The 20,540-nt window shown below is 34.6% G+C and overlaps 1 protein-coding gene across 4 annotated transcripts; it reads right to left on the bottom strand.

Annotated features, from left to right (window-relative positions):
- Positions 1 to 1,387: 1,387 nt before the first annotated feature.
- LOC139976784 (uncharacterized) lies at positions 1,388 to 19,373 on the bottom strand. Of its 4 annotated transcripts, none has more exons than XM_071985553.1 (18): positions 19,180 to 19,373; positions 18,536 to 18,619; positions 10,324 to 10,641; positions 9,394 to 9,711; positions 8,292 to 8,624; positions 7,875 to 8,024; positions 7,472 to 7,496; positions 7,186 to 7,259; positions 6,829 to 6,862; positions 6,266 to 6,330; positions 5,912 to 6,079; positions 5,430 to 5,540; positions 4,470 to 4,636; positions 4,135 to 4,254; positions 3,328 to 3,405; positions 2,365 to 2,458; positions 2,041 to 2,122; positions 1,388 to 1,476 (listed from the first exon to the last, which is right to left on the bottom strand). In XM_071985553.1, the coding sequence occupies exons 1-15, from the start codon at positions 19,280 to 19,282 to the stop codon at positions 3,334 to 3,336; spliced, it is 2,142 nt and encodes a 713-aa protein (XP_071841654.1). In that variant the 5' UTR covers positions 19,283 to 19,373; the 3' UTR covers positions 1,388 to 1,476; positions 2,041 to 2,122; positions 2,365 to 2,458; positions 3,328 to 3,333. The 4 variants fall into 4 exon arrangements, with proteins under 4 accessions (XP_071841654.1, XP_071841653.1, XP_071841652.1 ...); XM_071985552.1 differs by having other exon boundaries at positions 3,328 to 3,443; positions 18,536 to 18,820; positions 19,180 to 19,372; XM_071985551.1 differs by having other exon boundaries at positions 18,536 to 18,820; positions 19,180 to 19,372.
- Positions 19,374 to 20,540: the final 1,167 nt, after the last annotated feature.

Here is a 20,540-nt window from a genome sequence, read left to right as displayed (position 1 = left end):
CAATATCGAAATAAACCATGGATGGTATCATACATTTAACAATGGGTGGTAAATGCTTGAAGCCTAAGGACATAAGGGCATAGTCGATCTGCACGGCGAAGAAGGGGAGAGGGTTCTGGCTTTTGGCTACTTTGGTATACTGTTCATCACATCTAGCTGTAATCGTTTGCTCCCAAACATGTTTATTGTTGTTGTATGTCATGTGATAGTATTTAATTTGCTTAAATAATAACTTGGTCAGTGTTACCCCATCATGGCACATCCTAATCATTCTTTCTTTCAAACTCCTCTGTCACAGTATCTCATTTCTTGTCATCTGTACAGATTTTATGACGTCATCCGGTTTCTAAGATTATGTATTAACCGGAAAACAGAGGACTGTGAAACATGTTGGATCTTTATCCGCGCTTAATAAAGATGCAAACTGGGTAAATACCGCGATATATAATGTACAACTAGATTGGGTATATCATCGGCTAAATGATAAAAAACTGTATATACAAAACCAAATATATAACTTAAGAGCCTCTTACCATATTCAAACCCAAATATATAACTTAAACGCATCTTACCATATATACAAACCCAAATATATAACTTGAACGCCTCTTACCGCATATACGAACCCAAATATATAACTTAAATGCCTCTTACCATATATTCAAACCCAAATATATAACTTTAACCTCTCTTACCACATAAACGAACCCAAATATATAACTTAAACGCATCTTACCATATATACAAACCCAAATATATAACTTAAACGCATCTTATCATATATACGAACCCAAATATATATTTTAAATACCTCTTACGATATATTCAAACCCAAATATATAACTTAAACGCCTTTTACCATATACAAACCCAAATAAATAACTTGAACGCCTCTTACTGCATATACAAACCCAAATACATAACTTAAATGCCTCTTACCATATGTACAAACCCAAATATATAACTGTAACGTCTCTTGCCACATAAACGAATCCAAATATCTAACTTAAACGCCTCTTACCATACATAAAAAACCAAATATGTAACGGCTATACTGGTGATGTTCTACATAGGCTACAGAAAGATGTCTGGCGTTGTGAGTTATCTCAGTGTAAGACCTCAAGAAGATGGGCATCATTGGTCGGATGTGATAACCACAACAAATATATGAAACGTAGTCAAATGTGTTGAATTCAAATTTAATATTTATTAACACATCATATTTTGTCTGTCACAGTAAGCCGCGTTTGAGATAATTGTATGTTCAGTTAAACTTAAAGTATCGATTAAATGAAGTCTTAGCTATAAACATGCACAGTTCAATGTATGGCTTATATCGGTTATAAATAATGGTAAATTCATATTGTAAGGAAACAATTGTCGTTAATATTCTTCGACGTAACTTGCACCCATTGGTGTATATAAAGTTGATTTTGGGATCTCGTAAAAGCTGTGGTCAATCAATTTCTCGAAAATCTGTTAAAAAGTAAAAATATTATCAATAATCAACATCGCATATATAAGTTAAAAAGCAATAACAGAATGAAAGGTATATTTTACTGTTGAAATTTTGTATATCCTTTTGTTTTTGTCTTTAACATAGCCATGTTATTTTATAAAGGGCTTGCAAGCAGCAGCTCTGTTACAGCCCTGTCAATCATAAACGCCTTGTAATTATTCTCAAGGTGATTAAAAAACGAATTATTTTCGTGTATTACTTGATGGAAATAACGATATGTCTTAAAACAATAAAAAAAAAACTGTTATGTAGTTTTAAATTTAACTAAAGTTCGTCTGACAGAAATAGGTTCAAATTTTCATTAAATTCATCCAACATTTTTAATCGAAACTTAACTAAATACAATTTACTTTCATTAATGAATAAATACTAAGCATAAAGTTTTTTAATATCATGCAGTATGACCAAAAGAATGGAATGTATTCCTTCTGAAACGGATGCGTTTAGTCATATGGTAAATCAGTCATTTAATGAAACATGACTTTAACTGTTATAAATTATTTAGCTATTATTATACGAACCGTTTTAAAGGAAGCTTTTAGCGCATGGATGGATGGCCTTAGAGCACAGTTTTCATTCAAGCATTCAAACAGAACAAGGTTTCTAAGAAAAACATGGAGAAGCAAAAAAATATAGTACATTGACAAGTATTTATTTAACCCACATATGTGTGCGAGACTGAAATATCTTCACTTTACACTGTCAAATGTAAAATACCCATGTTGACGATGTTTTTGTTTTTTATGTATTAATCGAATGTATAATAAACAAGACCCAATCAGCGGACTTACCCTACGGAAGTGACCCCAAGAACAAGATATCATTTGTGTTATGGCAATACCAACCTTAACTGTAGAAACCTTTCTGGCCATAGTAAATTAGGAGCGATGATATTATCACCAGGTTTGATCTCTTTATCGACGGAGAAAGGCGGCTTTCCTATAAGAATCAACACAATGAATATTTATAGATTATGTGGTTTTGATAGTATGACAATAACCACGATCTATTTAAAAAGATATATATCACAGCCCAATCCGATTCCAAACTCAAAGTTTGTGCGTACACAATTTCCATGGTTTCATATAGTGTGTCCGGCTGACAGTCAGACAATCAGACAAACAAATGTACAACGTTTCCAAAAGAACGCTTGCAATCAAAATAAAAGAATATATAATACTGTAAGATTCAATCAGTGTAATAAAATAATGATTAAATAACACTACAAGGTTCGATCAGTGTAATATAATAATGAGTATATACCACTGTAAGCATCAATAAGTGTAATATATTAATGATTATGAGCACTACAAGATTCGATCAGTGTAACATAATGATGATTATATAACAATGCAAGATGCAATCAGTTTAATAATGAATAAATAACACTGCAGGATGCAATCAATGTAATCTAATAATGATTAAATAACACTGCAAGATTCAATCAGTGTAATATAACAATGAATATATAACACTGCAAGATTCAATCACTGTTATATAATAATGATGATGTAACTCTGCAAGATTCGATCAGCGTTATAATGATTGTATAACACTGCAAGATTGAATCACTGTAATATAATAATGATTAAATAACAATGAAATATTCAATCGGTGTGATATAATAATGATCATATAACACTGCAAGATTCAATCAGTGCAATGTAATAATAATTGTATAACACTGCAAGATTTAATCAGTATAATTAAAAATTGAATATATAATACTGCAATATTCAATCGGTGTAATATCATCATGATTATATAACACTGCAAGGTTCAAGCAGTTTTATATAAGAATGATTTACCATCTGCTATGACCTCCCATATAACAATAGCTGTAGCCCATACATCACTCTCGGTTGTATATTCACTCCGAAACAAAGCTTCAGGAGGGAACAGATTTAAGGTTTTTGAAACCATTCTGTAGATAAAAGGATATTTGTTTACAGATATGTATTCAAAAATGTCGGGGATGTTGGTATTACCCCCCACCATCTCACCATCCCCCATCCGTGCAGAAAGAGATGTGTTAACTTCATTCTCCATTGATGTATGCGTGTAATGTATATGTAGACATACTAAATTTTAGAAGTGTATTGTCGACATAAATTACACTTATCATAGATATAAGAAATTCAATTTTACAATATAAGAGGTAAAGGCAAAGTATACGACTGTTCTACTACAACAGGAAAAGTTGTCATTGCAATTATCAATGATTGAGTCAGTTATGGCATAGTGATACCAAAAAATTACAATTAGTTTATCATTCATAAACTGTGGAAACTTATTTACAGATTGTATAAGTCTCGATTTTGTAAGTGTAACTAACACCAGAAATCAACCCGTCTTTTATATAAGCTAACTAGAACGAGTAAATTGCAGGGGTTCACAATTAATTTTATATATAAGGGCCAGAAAAGAGGAACCCTCCCGTAATGTTGACCTAATGAGTTTTTCCCCTCATAATTTAAACGTTTACTTATTATTTCCGATAAAATCATGCAGACAGTTATCAATAAGACAACAAGGAGGACGTCTCGTTGTGTTACTCAGTTTAAGAAGAGTTTAGCACATGACGAGAACCATTCATTAAGAAGTTTATTGTTTACCTGTGTTGTCTTGAATGCTATTATCTTTGGTGCATCTTCGGCGAGACAGAAATCATACAATTTACATTGTCCTTGTTTGGTGTACAAAATCTTCTTTGTTGATAAACCAGGATGGAGAAACTAGAACAAAATGTCACAAATAGATAGAATTATATACATTTTGTTGCTTTCGTAATGAATGTCTCTGTTAAGTCATGTACATCATAACACAATATTACATAGAATATCATACCACATCACATTGCAACGCATTAAATCACATCATATCACACTACATTACAATACAACATGGCAAGTCATTGTATACGGTACGTCATATTCAAGAATCAACTTACTCCATAAGACTGTAAGATTTCCATTCCTTCCAGTATGCCCGCTAATATTTCCATAACTTCTGTCACCGACATGATAGTAGTTACCTCTCCCTGCATACTGGAATCACCCGTTATAATGCTATCCAGTGGATCACATACAAGATGTTCGGTGATAAGATAAAGGAAACCTAATAGTATACAAAATAAAATACAAGAGAAAATAATGATGAACAATTTATTGAACTAATTATTGCACCTTAATGACACTTTCTACTACAAGATCATATTAACTGTCTATAAAGTATATAGTGTACGCTTGCAATTGTTATTATCCATTATTTTCAGCCAGTCAAACAACGTGATTCTAAAGAAATTGAAAACATAGTCCAGGTAGAAATTTACTTTTGTGGCGGATGAAAGAGGAACATATGATAAGACTTCTGATGAAATTTCCACATAACTGAAACTGACGACTGATAACTGAAACTAAAACAGTTTTTACCATTCATGAACTTTCAACAAACACCTAAGCCAGACGTGATATCATAGTTGCACGCTGACAGCAACTATATTTCATTTTAGCTTTACCGGTCATTTCATTTTTTTAGAAATGCATTGAATAGGGTTTCAGCATTACTTATCGTGATGTGAAATTAGCAATATAACAATGAGCGTAGCCTATTCGCACGTTAGTGCAACCATTTAAAATCGGAAGTTGAAATTTTGATTTGAAGTTTAAAGTTAACTAAATTGTAGTTTTCAAAATAAAGCAAAATAATATTCAAAGATCTTGAGGTCAAAGCAAGGTCAAGCTACAATGCCAAAGCAATGTCTAGCAACAAGGTCAAAGCAAGGTCAATTTACAATACCAAGCCTTCGGTATGTAAGGAGAGAAATGAGCGCAAGCATAAAATATAGCGAAACTGTCTCAGACCTTATCACATATCGATGAAATCATTTTAAGAATGAATAATGTCTCACTTTTTTCAATGCCAATTCCCTCAATTTTCACAAGATGATTTGTTTTAGGAAGATCTAACGTTCTCTTGACAAAATCATCCCAATGAACATCCTTGTTTTTCACAGCACCATCTGAAATAACAAATTAATAAATACTTGAGTTGATTTGATTGTAACTGAAATAATGTAAAAAATACATATAAACCTTTAGGACGCAATGTTACATTATCAAAAGCAACCGAAATGAAAGTCTTACGTCGCGTTCAGGTGACAATGACATCACCGTGTTCCCTTTTAGAAGTCTTCTTTTCATTTTGTAAGTTATGAACTTGAGACATTAATTATTTTTTATTCTTTATTCACCGGGTACCCTAGTTAACAATTGAGCACCCCCCCCCGCTCCCCCTTCTCATGCCTGCATGAAAGAGAGAATGTATGTGATGGAAGGACTCCCTCAAAAATATTCTGTGACATCATAGAAGATAATATTGGCGGTATCCTACCTCCTAAAGCAGTTAATACAACACATTTACTGACGTCACGAGAGACAGTTATTGTTCCCATCCATCTGTCATAGATCCTCCCTTTCTTCATTTTTAATACGAGACAAATGTCTTTTTCATTAAACATTCTTTCTCGACAAGGACTGTCCTTGGTTGCTGCATAATAATCTGGAAAGAGACCCAAAAAAAAACATTCTAGACATACAGTAATAATGTTTGACTGAATTGATGAAAGTCCCAAGCTATCTGAGGTTTGTGAGATGTTCTGTTAGCGATGGTCAGTAACTACATACATTTAAAACACTTTTAGACTATGAGAACTGTCACTTTGTTTATTTGAGATAGATGACTTACTGCTCTCGCTGCTTTCAGAATGCTGAGAAATTTGCTCTTCAGTTGGTATGTCAGGTAACTCTGATCTTCAATAAAACAATAAATTAGAAAAGAAAATCAAACAGTACACTTATTACTCTTTCTTTTTAGCCCACGAAGATTTAGTGGGGGTGGGGAGGGTTGGGAGTTTATAAAAGTAAACGCAATGCACAACATTCCGCAATTCATTAAGCTTAGCTGTACACCAGCTGGCTACATCAGTTATGTAAATGAAAAAATACCATCATGCCCTTTATTTCTCATTCCTATTAGGTTATCCGTACTGCCCACTTAAAATGCTAACAAGTCAAATAGTGGTCCTCCACGTTCAATATCGAAGAAGCATTTAACTGCCACATCCAAAGCTTTTTTTCTCACTGAAGCATTGGATTGTCTACTTGGCCATTCCTCAATGGCGTCCCTAACATATGTAGGCAACATCGATAATTTCTAAATAAACAGAGAAGCATGTCGGATCGTTTCACACAACAACTATATGATACTTTATTATTTGTTATCTGTAAATGTTATTTATAATAACTTACTGTGGTTTCTTCTTAGGAAGAGTTTTCCCCAGACCTGTTGAAAAGCAGAAACTTGTTTGGTTTTTGACACGAAAGAGTAAGAGAGAGAACATAGATCTGAGACCAGGTCAGCCTGTTAGTGAGATCCAGTATGAATGTTTGGCTCGCTAGTATTAACAAAAGTCACATTTGTACGTAGCCTGATTTATAGTTTATGTGGATTTTCATCGTTTATTGGAGATGTACAACATTTTATTGTTGCCGGAATGATGTATAATCATCCTAATGAAATGTTGGAGTTTGACATATACAAAATTTTGAATTGATTATTATATTGAGCGAGTGTCATGTAAAGCTATACAAAATGAGTTTAGTTACTTGATTGGTCGATTGGTTGATCTAAATGTGTCATCTCAACGTTTGCTCGTCCATCCGATGCAGCACCGATATTTCTGGAAGGAATGACATCAATAAATATATGAAGCTTTATTGTATCACAAATTGATAGTGAAAAATAGCCTACATTTAATTTAGGCAACCTCATTAATGTAAGCTGTTGCACAAAGCTATAAGAGTTAGCATATTTCACATTTATTTATAGTAGGAAAAAATTCTTTTCCAAAAGAAATGTCAGTAATTATGTGTGAACATATTTTTAACTTACGTCGATAGGCTAGCCCTCCTGGAGACTGCAAGAGAGAGAGCCATAGAATGAATTTTTGATAGAGATTCTTTTCTATCCTCACACTTATCTGAGAAGCCAGCGATATCGTGTATAAAATAAGCGTATAATTGATTTGATTGATGATGGAAGACTGGCACTTATTTAGTTCACCTCCATTTTTACAACGACTGTGTTTTTGGGGAGGCAGGGAAGGGAGGGAATGAGGGAAGGGAGGGAAATGTTTTGTTTACCATCACGTGGGCAAGGTGATAACATAAACTCAGTGATATTAAACTTGATGAGTCCTCGAGAGTTGTAATTTTACTATTTCCTCTCATAATGACGTAAAATACTTTTATTTTACTTTATGGATGGATGGATGAAAGCGGTATAGGCTACTCACATTTGCATTTCTTGATTATTATGGAACAGCTAACGATAAAGAGGCTGATGAGGAGAGCCACTGTCCCAATAATTACCCACTGAATATAACCATCTATTGATGCCTTAGTAGTGATGCGTGGTATTACGGATACAAAAGGCAGTTCAGAAACTTGGAAAATAATAAAAATGCAATACAGTGATATGTATGCTTATTTGAAAATGAAATAATTTGGAAAAGAGTTGATTCACATCAAAAGTATTTGTAGATACCAACAATAACACCAAAACAGCGATGTTTAAGGACACATATAGGTACAAAGTAAGGGTTTATAAGAACACTTTGTAAAAAAGTATGGGTTTTTACCAAAAATTTCATGAAGTTAGGGGTGGGGGGCTTGTTTCTTAATCCGCCCGGTGTGTTTTATTTTTTACTCACCAGGTAGTGTGACTTTCCTTGATACATTAATTTTTATATCAACTTCTTGTAATTTACTAAGACAGAATATCGTAGTTTCTTGTGTCAGAAGGAAAAATTGAAACGACAGAGACAGGTTGAAAATGTTTCCATGTCTGGTATAATCCTGTATTCCTGATATATTCCTGTCGGTCATGCTGGAGTTAGGATCACTCAGTTTACAGGATAACGATGAGTATGGTCTTCCTCCAAAAGAACGGAACGTAACTTTCACAAGAGTGTCATTGTCCGGAAGATGAACCGTATCAAAATAATCTTGGTCATTAATTATAATTGATAGATCTGTCGGTACAACTGAAATCAAAATAACGTTAAATGTCTTAAAATAATGTATCAACTATTTTTAAATTTTAAACCGTTAAGAGAAATAAACAATTTATCTGAAAGTATTTTAGTATAAAATTGAACAACACCAATATGTTAAACCTTTTAAATTAAATTAAAATTGTGGTTACATCGGGCAATAGCACAGTAAGTACTTAAAATGTTTATGAAGGATATAACATTTCCAAAAGTTAGTTCATTTTGATATCATTTTACATTATAGATAACGTTGACAGCTAAGCATGCACTCCAATACATTTGAAGGGTAAATGAACAAGAAAATTATGTTTGGAGAGTAAAGTTTTTTGAAGAATATCTGCCACGATGACGTCACAGACCACCTATACTGTGTTCCACTAACTGAAGTGAAAGAGGGTTTACCCAGTTAAACCATGTTCCATGTAACCAACCATATTTCGAGTTATTGGGAAAAGATATTGATATGGAGATTTCCCTTACCAATATTTTCCTCTCTTAAGGTAATTGTTGCGTTTCTGCCACCGGAATACACCTTTAAAGACACTCGAAACACATACCGTGTTCTGTATAAAGGAACTAACGTTATAAGTTTACATTTAAAGGTGAGAATTTCTAAGGTGAGCCTGCTTGTTCATTTCAGTACCTTTTTTTGCATGTTTGAGAGGGTGCCTTCCTTGTTACAGTAATACTTTCATCTCTCTCCCCCCTCCCCAAATGTACTGAAACCCGTCTTTTCACTAGTGTTTCGTTTTCTGCTTACCGTATGTGTTCAGCGTTACTGACGTATAGTAATTTGTATCCGACTTGCGTCCACCAAATGTAGCCGTACACGAGATATTTTCTTGTTCGTTTGTCGGTACGTGATGCAGAATAGATGTTGTATTAAACAAGATGTTATCATTTGTGACACTGGATGAGGAAGCATTTTTACTCTCGTTCCTAATTGTCCAGGATAAAGTCATCCGTGGTTTTGCTCCCACAGCAGTACATATAACAGTAATACTATTTTTTTGTTCTACCCATTGTCCTATTGCAACATTCTTACTGTCTATTACCTGGAGAAACATAGTTGGCGGAACTGTATTAAAACGAGAGAAAAGTATTACTTATCCGCCAAGGTAGAAAGAACTATAAACAATTATTCTACTGGTATTCAACTGTGATACATATTTTTCCTGCAGTACTGCTAGTATATTGAAGCAGTAAGTTAAAATCAGTCGCTGTTGTAGTCCATGTAGGCCTATAGCATCACATCATAGACTGTTGCGCAATGCACAAATAACAAATTTAATACATTTTGATATTTTATACTTCAGAAAAACGGATCTAGCTTTGTGACTGGGCCTAATACCAATGTGCGTCACTTTACAAGATATTTATTGTGTACATACATTTTTCGTGCGATGTAACATAACATGTACGATGCTCCCTCGTGTTTTTGTCACTTGAAACGTAAACCACCACGTTTTATTACATTTTGAACAATCAAATAATCGTGCTCTGTATAAAAGGAACCAACGTTATAAGTTAACATTTAAAGGTGAGATTTTTTAAGGTCAGCCAGCTTGTTCATCTCAATATCAATTTTTTTATGTTTGAGCGGGTGCCTTCCTTGTTAAAGTAATACTTTCATTTCCCCCAAATGTACTGAAACCCGTTTTATTCCACTAGTCTTTCGTTGTCTGCTTACCGTATGTGTTCAGCGTTACTGACGTATGGTAGCTTGTATCCGACTTGTGTCCATCAAAATTAGCCGTACACGAGATATTTTCTTGTTCGTTTGTCGGTACGTGATGCAGAACAGATGTTGTATTAAACAAAATGTTATCATTTGTGACACTGGATGAGGAAGCATTTTTACTCTCGTTCCCGATTGTCCAGGATAAAGTCATCCGCGGTTTTGCTCCCACAGCAGTACATATAACAGCAATATTACTTTGTAGTTCTACCAAGTGTCCTATCGCAACATTTTTACTGTCTATAACCTGGAGAAACATAGTTGGCGGAACTGTATGAAAACGAGAGAAAAAAAATTGACTTTACCGCCAAGGTAGCGAGGTAACTTTATAACAATTATTCAACTGGGATTCAACTGGGATACATATTTTCCTGCAGCACTGCTAGTCTAGCTGTAAGTTAAAAACAGTCGTTCTGTAGTCCATGTATGGCATCATAGACTGTTAGACAATGCATAAATAAATATTGATATTTTATACTTTAAAATAAACACCGATCTAGATTTTTGACTAGGCGTGATACCAATATGCGTCACTCTACATGCTCCTTATTATTTTCATATATTTTTGATGCGATGTAACAATAACATAAGCAATAATCCCCCTGGTTTTCCGTCACGCGAAACGCAAACCTTCACGTATCATTACACTTTAAAGAATCGAATAATTGTTTCTTCCAAATTGACTAAAAAATACAACAAACGAGAAAAATGGACGAAAGATAATGTCTCGACAAGCCGGAATTCGCATTCGACGGGTCGATATGACCAACGCTGTACCTTAGCAGAACCATATCTCTTAACTTGAGCGAAATGAGTGTACCTCATATCCCAGGTGAAAATTCCAGTTAATACCTGTTGAACTGGTTTTAACAGGTACCTGTTGCAACTGGTATTGGTGACAGGTAATAACAGGTTTTAACTGGTATTAACAGGTTTCAACTGTTTTCAACAGGCATTACAGCTTTTAAACTAGTATTAACAGGCATTAACTAGTATTAACAGGTTCCAACTGTTTTCAACAGGTTTCAACAGGCGCAACAGCTTTCAACTGGTATGAACAGGTATTAAATTGTGTTAACATGTTTTTAACTGTTTTCAACAGGTGCAACAGCTTTTAACTGGTATTAACAGGTAATAAATGGTATTAACAGGTTTCAACTGTTTTCAACAGGCACAACAGGTTAAATAGTAGTAACATACTGTATGGACAGGTTTCAACTGTTTTCAACAGGGGTAACAGGTAACTGTTTCCAACAGGTCTTAACTGGTATTAAAAAGGTTTCAACAGGTAAGAACATGTATTAACAGGAATGTTTTAAAAGGTTTCAACTAAAGTTTCAACTGGTAACTACTAAGTAGGATTTAACACAAGTTCATTTGTTTTCAACAAGTTTATCTGGTAAAAACAGGTGGCGATGAGTTTCAGCAGTGTAAAATTACCCTTTACAGTTGCACATGATGTAGGTCCAATACTTCACAAGCAAGTAAAGGCGATGGAAAACTTTCAACTGAGGAGTAAATATCACTGTAAACATAAGTCTGAAAATATCATTTTATTCCAACATAGTTACGACAAGTTAATGGACCAAACATGAATGGAAAAGTATAGTACTACACAATGATGCAAAGTTGAGGGCAATGAAAAAGAAAACATAAATTTGGAGTTTTAACAAGAAAGAAAACTTCTCAAGTAAACACTTTCAAATAACGCATTAAAAAACACATATATTATGAAATACCAGCTAAATATGTTCATGAAAGCAATGATTCCATGCATTGCTGTGGCAAGTTAGAAGGAACTTCTATCTGCTTAAACAATATGAAGGTTTTCTTTTCCAATCATTATATCAAAATAAAAGTTACAGCTGCATATATAAAGTTATTCAATAACTAGCATAACCAAACCATGTAGTCTGCAATTCTGCATGCTAGGCAGACAATAATAAATAGCTAGTCAGACAGTAACCTTTAGAAGGGAATTCATTCTTAAGTTGGCTACCCATCAGATCTTATAAAACAATATTTACCTACAAAGCATGTATTTGTTGAGCATATTTAAACTGGAACACATATGTGACTACAATATACTGTCTATTTTGGAGTTTAAATAAAAATCTGAATACTGTGTAATGGCATTTGTACAAACTGATTACTAGAAATGCTAATTCTTTAAAAAAAAAAGACAAAAGTGGATGGATGACTTTGCCAAGTAAAATTCAACATCAGTCTATAATAGTGTTGGTTAAACCGCTTTCAAGAAACAAAAACTGTCCAGAAGATATCCATCGAAAAGTTAAGTTGTTAGTGACAGCAACATACTTTCCATTTCCTGGATTTGAATAGAAACTAAATACCATCTAATGGTAAACAATAATTGTTAAAACAAAATAATAAATAGGGGTTTAATCCCACTTTAAAAAAAAGAACTGTCTGGAAAAATTCCTCTGAAAAGTTAACTTGTCAGTGACAGCAATATGCTGTCAGTTTGAATAAAACTCAAGACTGTTTAATGGTAAGCAATAACCATTGAAAACAAATAGTATATGTCAGGAATGTTTTAAGGCCTTCTTCGTTTTACGATTGATGCCAGTTTCTCGGATATGGATTTGCTGAACCTTGCAGCTTCCTCAGTAAATTGCAGCTTTATTTCAAACGCTCCATAAATTGTTCTGCAAGAAACAAAGTGAATGAACACTTAAGATTGACTCATCATGATTCACAGCAACAGTTTGATCCTAAAACTTAAAAAAAACCTCTTGCATTGCTAGATGAATGCTTTCATGGAAAGTTAAGTTCAAACTTTCTGGGGATTAGAATGTTTCACGATATTTATCTATGTTGGTATCCAGCCTGTATGGACTAGTAATCACCGTCTAACCAAGTACATTGTTTTGTCTCAAATCCAAAGGGACAACCTTCTCCCCTAATTGAAAGATGTACTTTAAAGTTGAAGCAAAAATGGTTTCTTGAATTATGACAATCACTAAGTTCTGAAACCCTCCAAGGGCAAAATATACACCATGAATTAAAGCAACTTTTTTCTTGGAGTTATAGCATTGACAAGTATTTTAGAGTTAGACCATGAACCTATAACAACAACATATAGGTAGAATGCTTACCAACAACAATTAACATGATTGCACAAACTTGAAATTTCAAGTGAAATTATGCATTCTATCATAATCAGAAAGTAATGCAATATCAAGGTAGCTTAAAGAACATAATGTTAAAGAACTTCTACCACCCAACGATGGTTCTATAATTAGAAGAGATTAACTTATTCATGTATGTACCTAACAAAGAATGTCTCTTCTGTTTTGCATGCATTTGAGCTGTTGCCCTTGGTAAAAGGGCAAGCTAGCTTTTGTTTTTAAACATTGGACGGACAATTTTGGTTTGGTTTAGAGTTTGGGTACGCTCAATCTTTTGGTTGGAAAAATTCATGAGATTGTAATATAAATGGTTACTTGTTTGGAAGATTTTCATAATGACGAACCTTTCATAGCATTAACCTTCACGGGAGACAACAGCGGTTTTGTATCTCTGTCACTGTTGAATCTTGGGAAAGCGTTCCTCACGATTTTCGTTTTAAAGCGTTGGTACCCCAAATCGACACCAGTAAAGTCTTTACGAACAAAGAGTGTTTCTCTTAACTACAAATGGCCTCCCACTTATTTTCGGGAAGCCAAAAATCTGCACCAATATTGACCTGTGAACAGAAAATAAGATATACATGTAAGCATAGATACAGATATATCACGTGATAACTCACATTATCATAAACATACATTTACATTACAATTTTTATAGTATATTGGGAGGTCAACATTTAAATCCACAGTAGGTCCCTCAAATTATAAGCCAGGGATAGCAGCTTTACCAAATAATTATGAGCTTTGCACAGCATAACACCAAGTTATTTTTCAAAGCTTAATAATCATGATCACAAATCAGTAAGAATGTTGCCGAACTTATAAAGCTTGCACGTAAATGATATACCAGACTGTTTTTTTTAAACAGGTTATGAAAAGTATCTTTAATATCATTAAACAGTCAGGTACAATAGTTAAACTCACTCTCCCATCTTTTTCTCTATGGTTCTTGTTCCTTTGCTTTTTGGACTCTCGGATAAACTCTTTTGTTCTGCGTAGGGTACCAATACATCATCTTAAAACATACTGTCTTTAAGCCATATATAACACAGTTCTCCTCCTCTGTTGTTGCCTCCACACTTGTGTCGTAAATCACAGAAAACCTTACCCTTGACCTGGATATTTGGCTTTTCAATTCTTCCTGGAAAAAGGAAACAGCACAGCAGAAGTATTCATCATTTGAAGAAAATGAAATTAAGTTGTCACCATAAAGTTATGTGAGCTTCACTTCCACTATTGTCTCAAAAAACAATCCCAAAGTTTGAAGCAGACTGTATAAAGCTGAACATTTGAACCACGTGTCATCATCATTGCAACCAGAATCAAATGCCCAGACTACAGAGATAAAACATGGGCTAAATCTTTGATTGTTTTTATGATCGAAAAATATAAAATTTTAGAAACAAAAATGCACTGAGCCAACTTATTTATAGGCCTAATCGTTATTTAACTTGCTCACTTAACAAGCCTGTTTAGACCTTGGCTAGAGAAGAATCAGTACTTTGTTGCACTAAGTTTGTCTTTCGGTCGTTTTGATTTAGTACTGAAGTATATAATACCAGTGACTATCCACTATAATTTGTTCAGCCTAATGTAACTGTAAGTTTGAAGGTCTAGCCTTGCTTATTCAAAATCACATATCCTACCCATTTAGATTCACATAGGAAATTAAAGGAAATCTTTACCAAATAAGTGTAGACTTCAAATTAACTGTTGAGACTTAGTCCCAGCATTTGTTTGGGAATAAATTTGAAGATTATGTGCCACTGTTCAATCCAGCCCAATACACACAAAACACATTGTTAATCGGTGTTTAGAATGCACAGTTTTGTGTTGAGTATGCACTGCAGTACTCAGTAGAGAACCTAGGCTACTCACTGTCATTGCACTTGTGTATTGCGAAACGCTAGCCTAACAACAGTCACAAGTACTGCGTAGCGTAACGCTAACCATAAAACTACTTTGTGCCAGTGGCCTAACAATTAACGTTATGCGAGACGGACTGGATGAAAGTGATATTTTCCTAGAGCACATACGTTTTACTTATTTTTTCTGAAGACACTTTATATTTTGGATTTTCGTGATTGTTTGCTGATTTTGCTACTATTTTCCAGAATATATTCTGCCTTCTTATATTTTGATGGTCTAGAAGGGAGACTACGGCTAAAGCCCTAGCCCCCTTCCCCGTCTCTGCCCTAAACGATAGTCCTTCATGATTTATTTAGCTCATGTAAGCCAACTTAGCCAAATAATAACTTAATGTTAATATATATTCACATTTGTGAATGTAGGCGTATGTGATAGACGTCGACGTTTTGACTTACGCGGACGTTTTGACCAAAAGCGGGGACGTTTTGGTACGGGACGTTTTAGTAAAAGTACGTTTTGACTGGTAAACAGTTTTACTTCAAAGTTTAAGGAACAACAGGTAGGCCGATGGTGGCGGTTAATACTTCCATTCTTCTATAGATCTTCTTAGGTGATTTACAGTTGAAAGTTGCTTATAGTGATCGTATTAAACTATGCCAAGCAATGCTTACGCTGTGCAATGCAAGCTGCCGTTGCTTCTCGGTTTCGAAATTGAATATGGTGTTGAAGTCAAAGTTCAACTTGACCTCGTACAAAATGTGATTATCAAAAAAATTGAGAAAATTGTCTTAGGCCTCCCAATTTGAAAGTTTCATGTCACTGAAAATTACAAATATCATTTATTTATATTAAAAATTTAAAACAACAGGAAATAAGAAAGGATTAAATCATAATACAATTTAAACATTAATTATTTTTATCTTGATCTTGACTTGGCAATATGCGTCTTACTTTCTTAGATCATGAATCACTGATCTAAATATAGATGCGAGCTCATCTCAATCTTTTGTTGTATGTGTATGCTACGTATTCATATACTATCTGGAAGGGCTCTCTCATAAATTATGTGAATTTTACATTTTACCTTAATGTACCAAATAGAATAAACAATTCAGTGATCAGACATATGTTATACCACATCTTTGCAGTGACAAAGCCAGCGAGGGTGGGGGAAGGGGGGCAGGGGAAAGAGTACCTCAACAAAAAAATTGGGGACGTGATATCCGACGGTGAAAAAAACGAAGGGAGCAAAAAAAAAGGAAATGATAGCATCATTTTGCATATAGCCCTTTTTGAGAAACAAAAATTTTCAAGCCACCCCTCCCCTCATAAACCTTCCCCGACAACGGCGATCCACCATTATGTGCCTTAAAGTGGAGACATAAATTTGAGCCCCCCCCCTCCCTCTCTCAAAATTTGAACAAACCAACATGCTTCGGCTATGGTGCCCTGCAATTAGTCAATGGGTTAGACATCCAACAAAATTATTTTATCTTGAGGACAGAACAAGATGTTGTCTTGTCCACAACTCATAACAATAGCGCACCCTCGTTCTATTAAAGTTTACTATTTGTTTGTGCCATTGTAGCCCCATATTACCCGGTTCACCTACTTTTGTCAAGCCATGTCCTGTTCTAGCCTCTAGCAATGACAATTTGTGTTTTACAAGTTGAAATTGTGTAAGTTAAAGTACAAAACGTACACCAGTAATGATCCAATGAACACGGAACCGTCGAAAATTTACCGGTTTCAACTTGACAGGTACCTGTTGTTCACTACATGTTAACAGGTACCTGCTTAGAGCAACTGGTACCTGTATTTGTTAAAAGCAACTGGTTTAACAGATGCCTGTTAAAACCAACTGGTACCTGTTGAATGCAACTGGTGTAACAGGTACCTGTTAAACCAGTTGTTTTCATCAGGTACATGTTAAACCAGTTGTTTTCAACAGGTACCCGTTAAACCAGTTGTTTTCAACAGGTACCTGTTAAACCATTTGTTTTCAACAGGTACCTGTTTAACCAGTTGTTTTCAACAGGTACCAATCACTCCGTTAATTATGTTAACAAATATCACAGATTGATACTCTGAACTTCAACAATTGTTCCATTTAAATAGTCAAATTAAACCACATTGCATGCTTAACTATTATGTTATTAATATGTCGAAAATTGCTTATCGGTTTGCAAGTATGTTGAATTACGGGAGTAATGGTGTTCGAAACATCGTCGTAACGCGATAAGCTCAGCGCGACCAGCATAGTTTGGGGTGGGGCAGCTCTTTATTATATATATATATATATATATATATATATATATATATATATATATATATATATATATATATATATATATATATATATATTGTGTATCTATATATATATATATAGAGAGAGAGAGAGAGAGAGAGAGAGAGAGAGGTGGAGAGAGAGGTGGGTGGAGAGAGGTGGAGAGAGAGGTGGAGAGAGAGGTGGGTGGAGAGAGAGGTGGAGAGAGAGTTGGTTGGTTGGTTGGGGTCTATCTTGGCGCAGAGTGCCCTATGTCTGGCGGACAGAGCGGAATATATGTATGCAATATAACTCTTGTTGTCTGATGATCGCGTGAAACTCTGAGTTACAACTACTAGTGTTCCACTGGTCTCAACACACACACACACACACGCACACGCACATATATATATATATATATATGTATATATATATATATATGTGTGTGTGTATTCATATATATATATATATATATATATATATATATATATATATATATATATATATATATATATATATATATATATATATATATATATATTGCAGGAATACGTATCCGTGGTTATTTTGCATGTTCAAAAACCTCTTTGTAATTTCAAAAGTTTCTTCCGAAATTTCGGGAAATGTTTTTCTGTGGCCGCAAAACGCATCCGTCTTAAATAAGTTAGTACAATTTGGAAAGACGTCTTTATAATTTTGAAGAGATTCTCTTGATTTTTTGAGCAGCATTTATCAACAAAAATATGTGAATATGAATATTTGACTGTTCCGTTTACTATCTAAAACTTGGACATAAGATCAAGTAGTTTAGTAACTGGTAACTACCTTCGTACATTTTTTTTTATCTTAATAACAAAATGATAAGATTGCTACTTACAAATTAATGATAGGTCGTACACAGGTTCCTGTTGTTCTTTATTTAACAAACAGATGTATTGGCCACTGTCCGGAGATACAAAGTCTGTAATAGTAAAGCTCGTTATTCCGTCGGATGTATCAAAAAACAAAGGAGGTGTTCTGGAATTAATCTCTGTAATGTCAGAAAGTCTGACAAAAACAATGTTGCCATTGTGCCTCAATTCTATAAGTCCAAAGCCAGTATAGCTGAAACTAAAGTTCAGATGAATGACACTGCCTTCAGGAATAGATATTTCAACATTTGCTGCAAAGAAAATAGCATTAAAACGAATCGTTTATCGATACAGTAAAACTAGCGATAATGATACGCAACGAATTCATTCCCACCGAACTTCCGACCCCCCCCCCATGCCTTATTCATGCGATCTGACTTATAATGCTTGTCGCTTCACTTCTTGCTGCAGTATAGTTAGGTTCATTCGTTTCTAGAGTTGCTGCAGACAGGAATGTGGTACTGCCACTACCCTGTTAATATAGAATTTAACTTCCATTTAAAAGACGGTTTTGTAACAAAGCCACTGAATTTACAAACTAAGAAACATTTTAAGCAAGAACCTTAATTTCCCATTATTTCAAAACTTTACTGGAATTTAAATTACTTACCAGAACAAGGATTTATCAGAAACATTACATTCACTGTTATGAATGCAAACATGGTGAAGAAAAGCAATTTGGGTGGTACTTCTGCAGTGTGCATAGCAGCCATTGCAAACGTTCGCCACAAACAGTATAATACGTTAACAGTATTGAATCTGTTTCGTTATACACTGTAGGCTAAAATAACAAACTGAAAGCAACCTTGGGAATCAAGGAAACTATAATAACGTACTTGATCGTTTGTACAAATGCACAAAAACAACCGCTACATATAGAAACGAAAATGAAAATCTGAAATTGAGGGGTAATTTCATGCGCCTGTTATTTGAGGTGAACTTGTTTTTTTGTTCTTTTGTTAAGCCCTCAATTTCATCGTCAACTTCGGCCGTTATCAGAAAACTGTTTTATCTGACTTCAACGGAGAACGGAAAACGAACAAATGATCTTTTCGAGAGATTTATAAACGTTTAAATAAGCAATTCGTAGGATTAACTCCCATCTACGTAAAGCAGTGGTTTAGTTTTTCCAATGATTTCTTAGGGTGTTAATGACTTCAATCTTTAACTTAACGAAACACATATTACAAGTTAATTTGTTACCAAATATGCAAATGTATAGTTTTTAACGAAGTAGGGGTGGAAGTGGAATGGGGTAAGCCCCACATCGGTCTTCTGTACCGGGTCAATTCTCCAAATAATTAACCAGTTATCCGTTCTGTAATATGACGATTAGCCTGTTCATTGTAAAACTGAACTGAACTTTTTCTGGTTTCTGCAACTGGGGAAGTGGCATAGTAGGGAGAGGTGCAACAATAAACTAGGCTTGGTGGGTAGCTTTTAATCTAGACACTCGGCTATGACCCTCTTGAGCTTTCTCTATAGATGACGGAATTACTTCTGAATTTCCAACTTGGTAGGTCTCCGTAGAGACGTTTTGTAGTGGTCCGGTGTCAGTAGAGGGTGTTTTCATTAAATTAAAGTTATTTATATCTTTTAAGTGCCAGGCTGAGGAAATCAAATTATCCACAGGTGGGACACTAAGTAATGGTGGTCGTGGTGTCAAGCTTTCCTCCTTGAAATGGTAAAAAAGATTTTATTTAGTTATTTATTTTATTTACATTGTGCTGTATAACTAAGGAAAGTTCCTCGTAGGATCCTCACCAGTATGCTGAAGCTATTGTGGGGAATTTTAATTTCTTGCATTTAATGTGTGTATTGCCTATGTGTTCTTAACCTACTTGGCCTCCCATAGAGAATTTGCTCTTCCTTACTGCTGAGTAGCTGCTGCTGTGTTCCGTGCCTCCTTCAGGGTACACGGAGATAACATCGAGGCTTAATGGGTAAGATCCGATAGAGTTATTTTCGTTA

The sequence above is a fragment of the Apostichopus japonicus genome, chromosome 12, assembly GCF_037975245.1.
Source record: "Apostichopus japonicus isolate 1M-3 chromosome 12, ASM3797524v1, whole genome shotgun sequence".
Taxonomy (NCBI): Eukaryota; Metazoa; Echinodermata; class Holothuroidea; order Aspidochirotida; family Stichopodidae; genus Apostichopus; species Apostichopus japonicus.
Note: the sequence above shows the minus strand (reverse complement) of the source record. Positions and strands in the feature narration are given on the sequence as shown.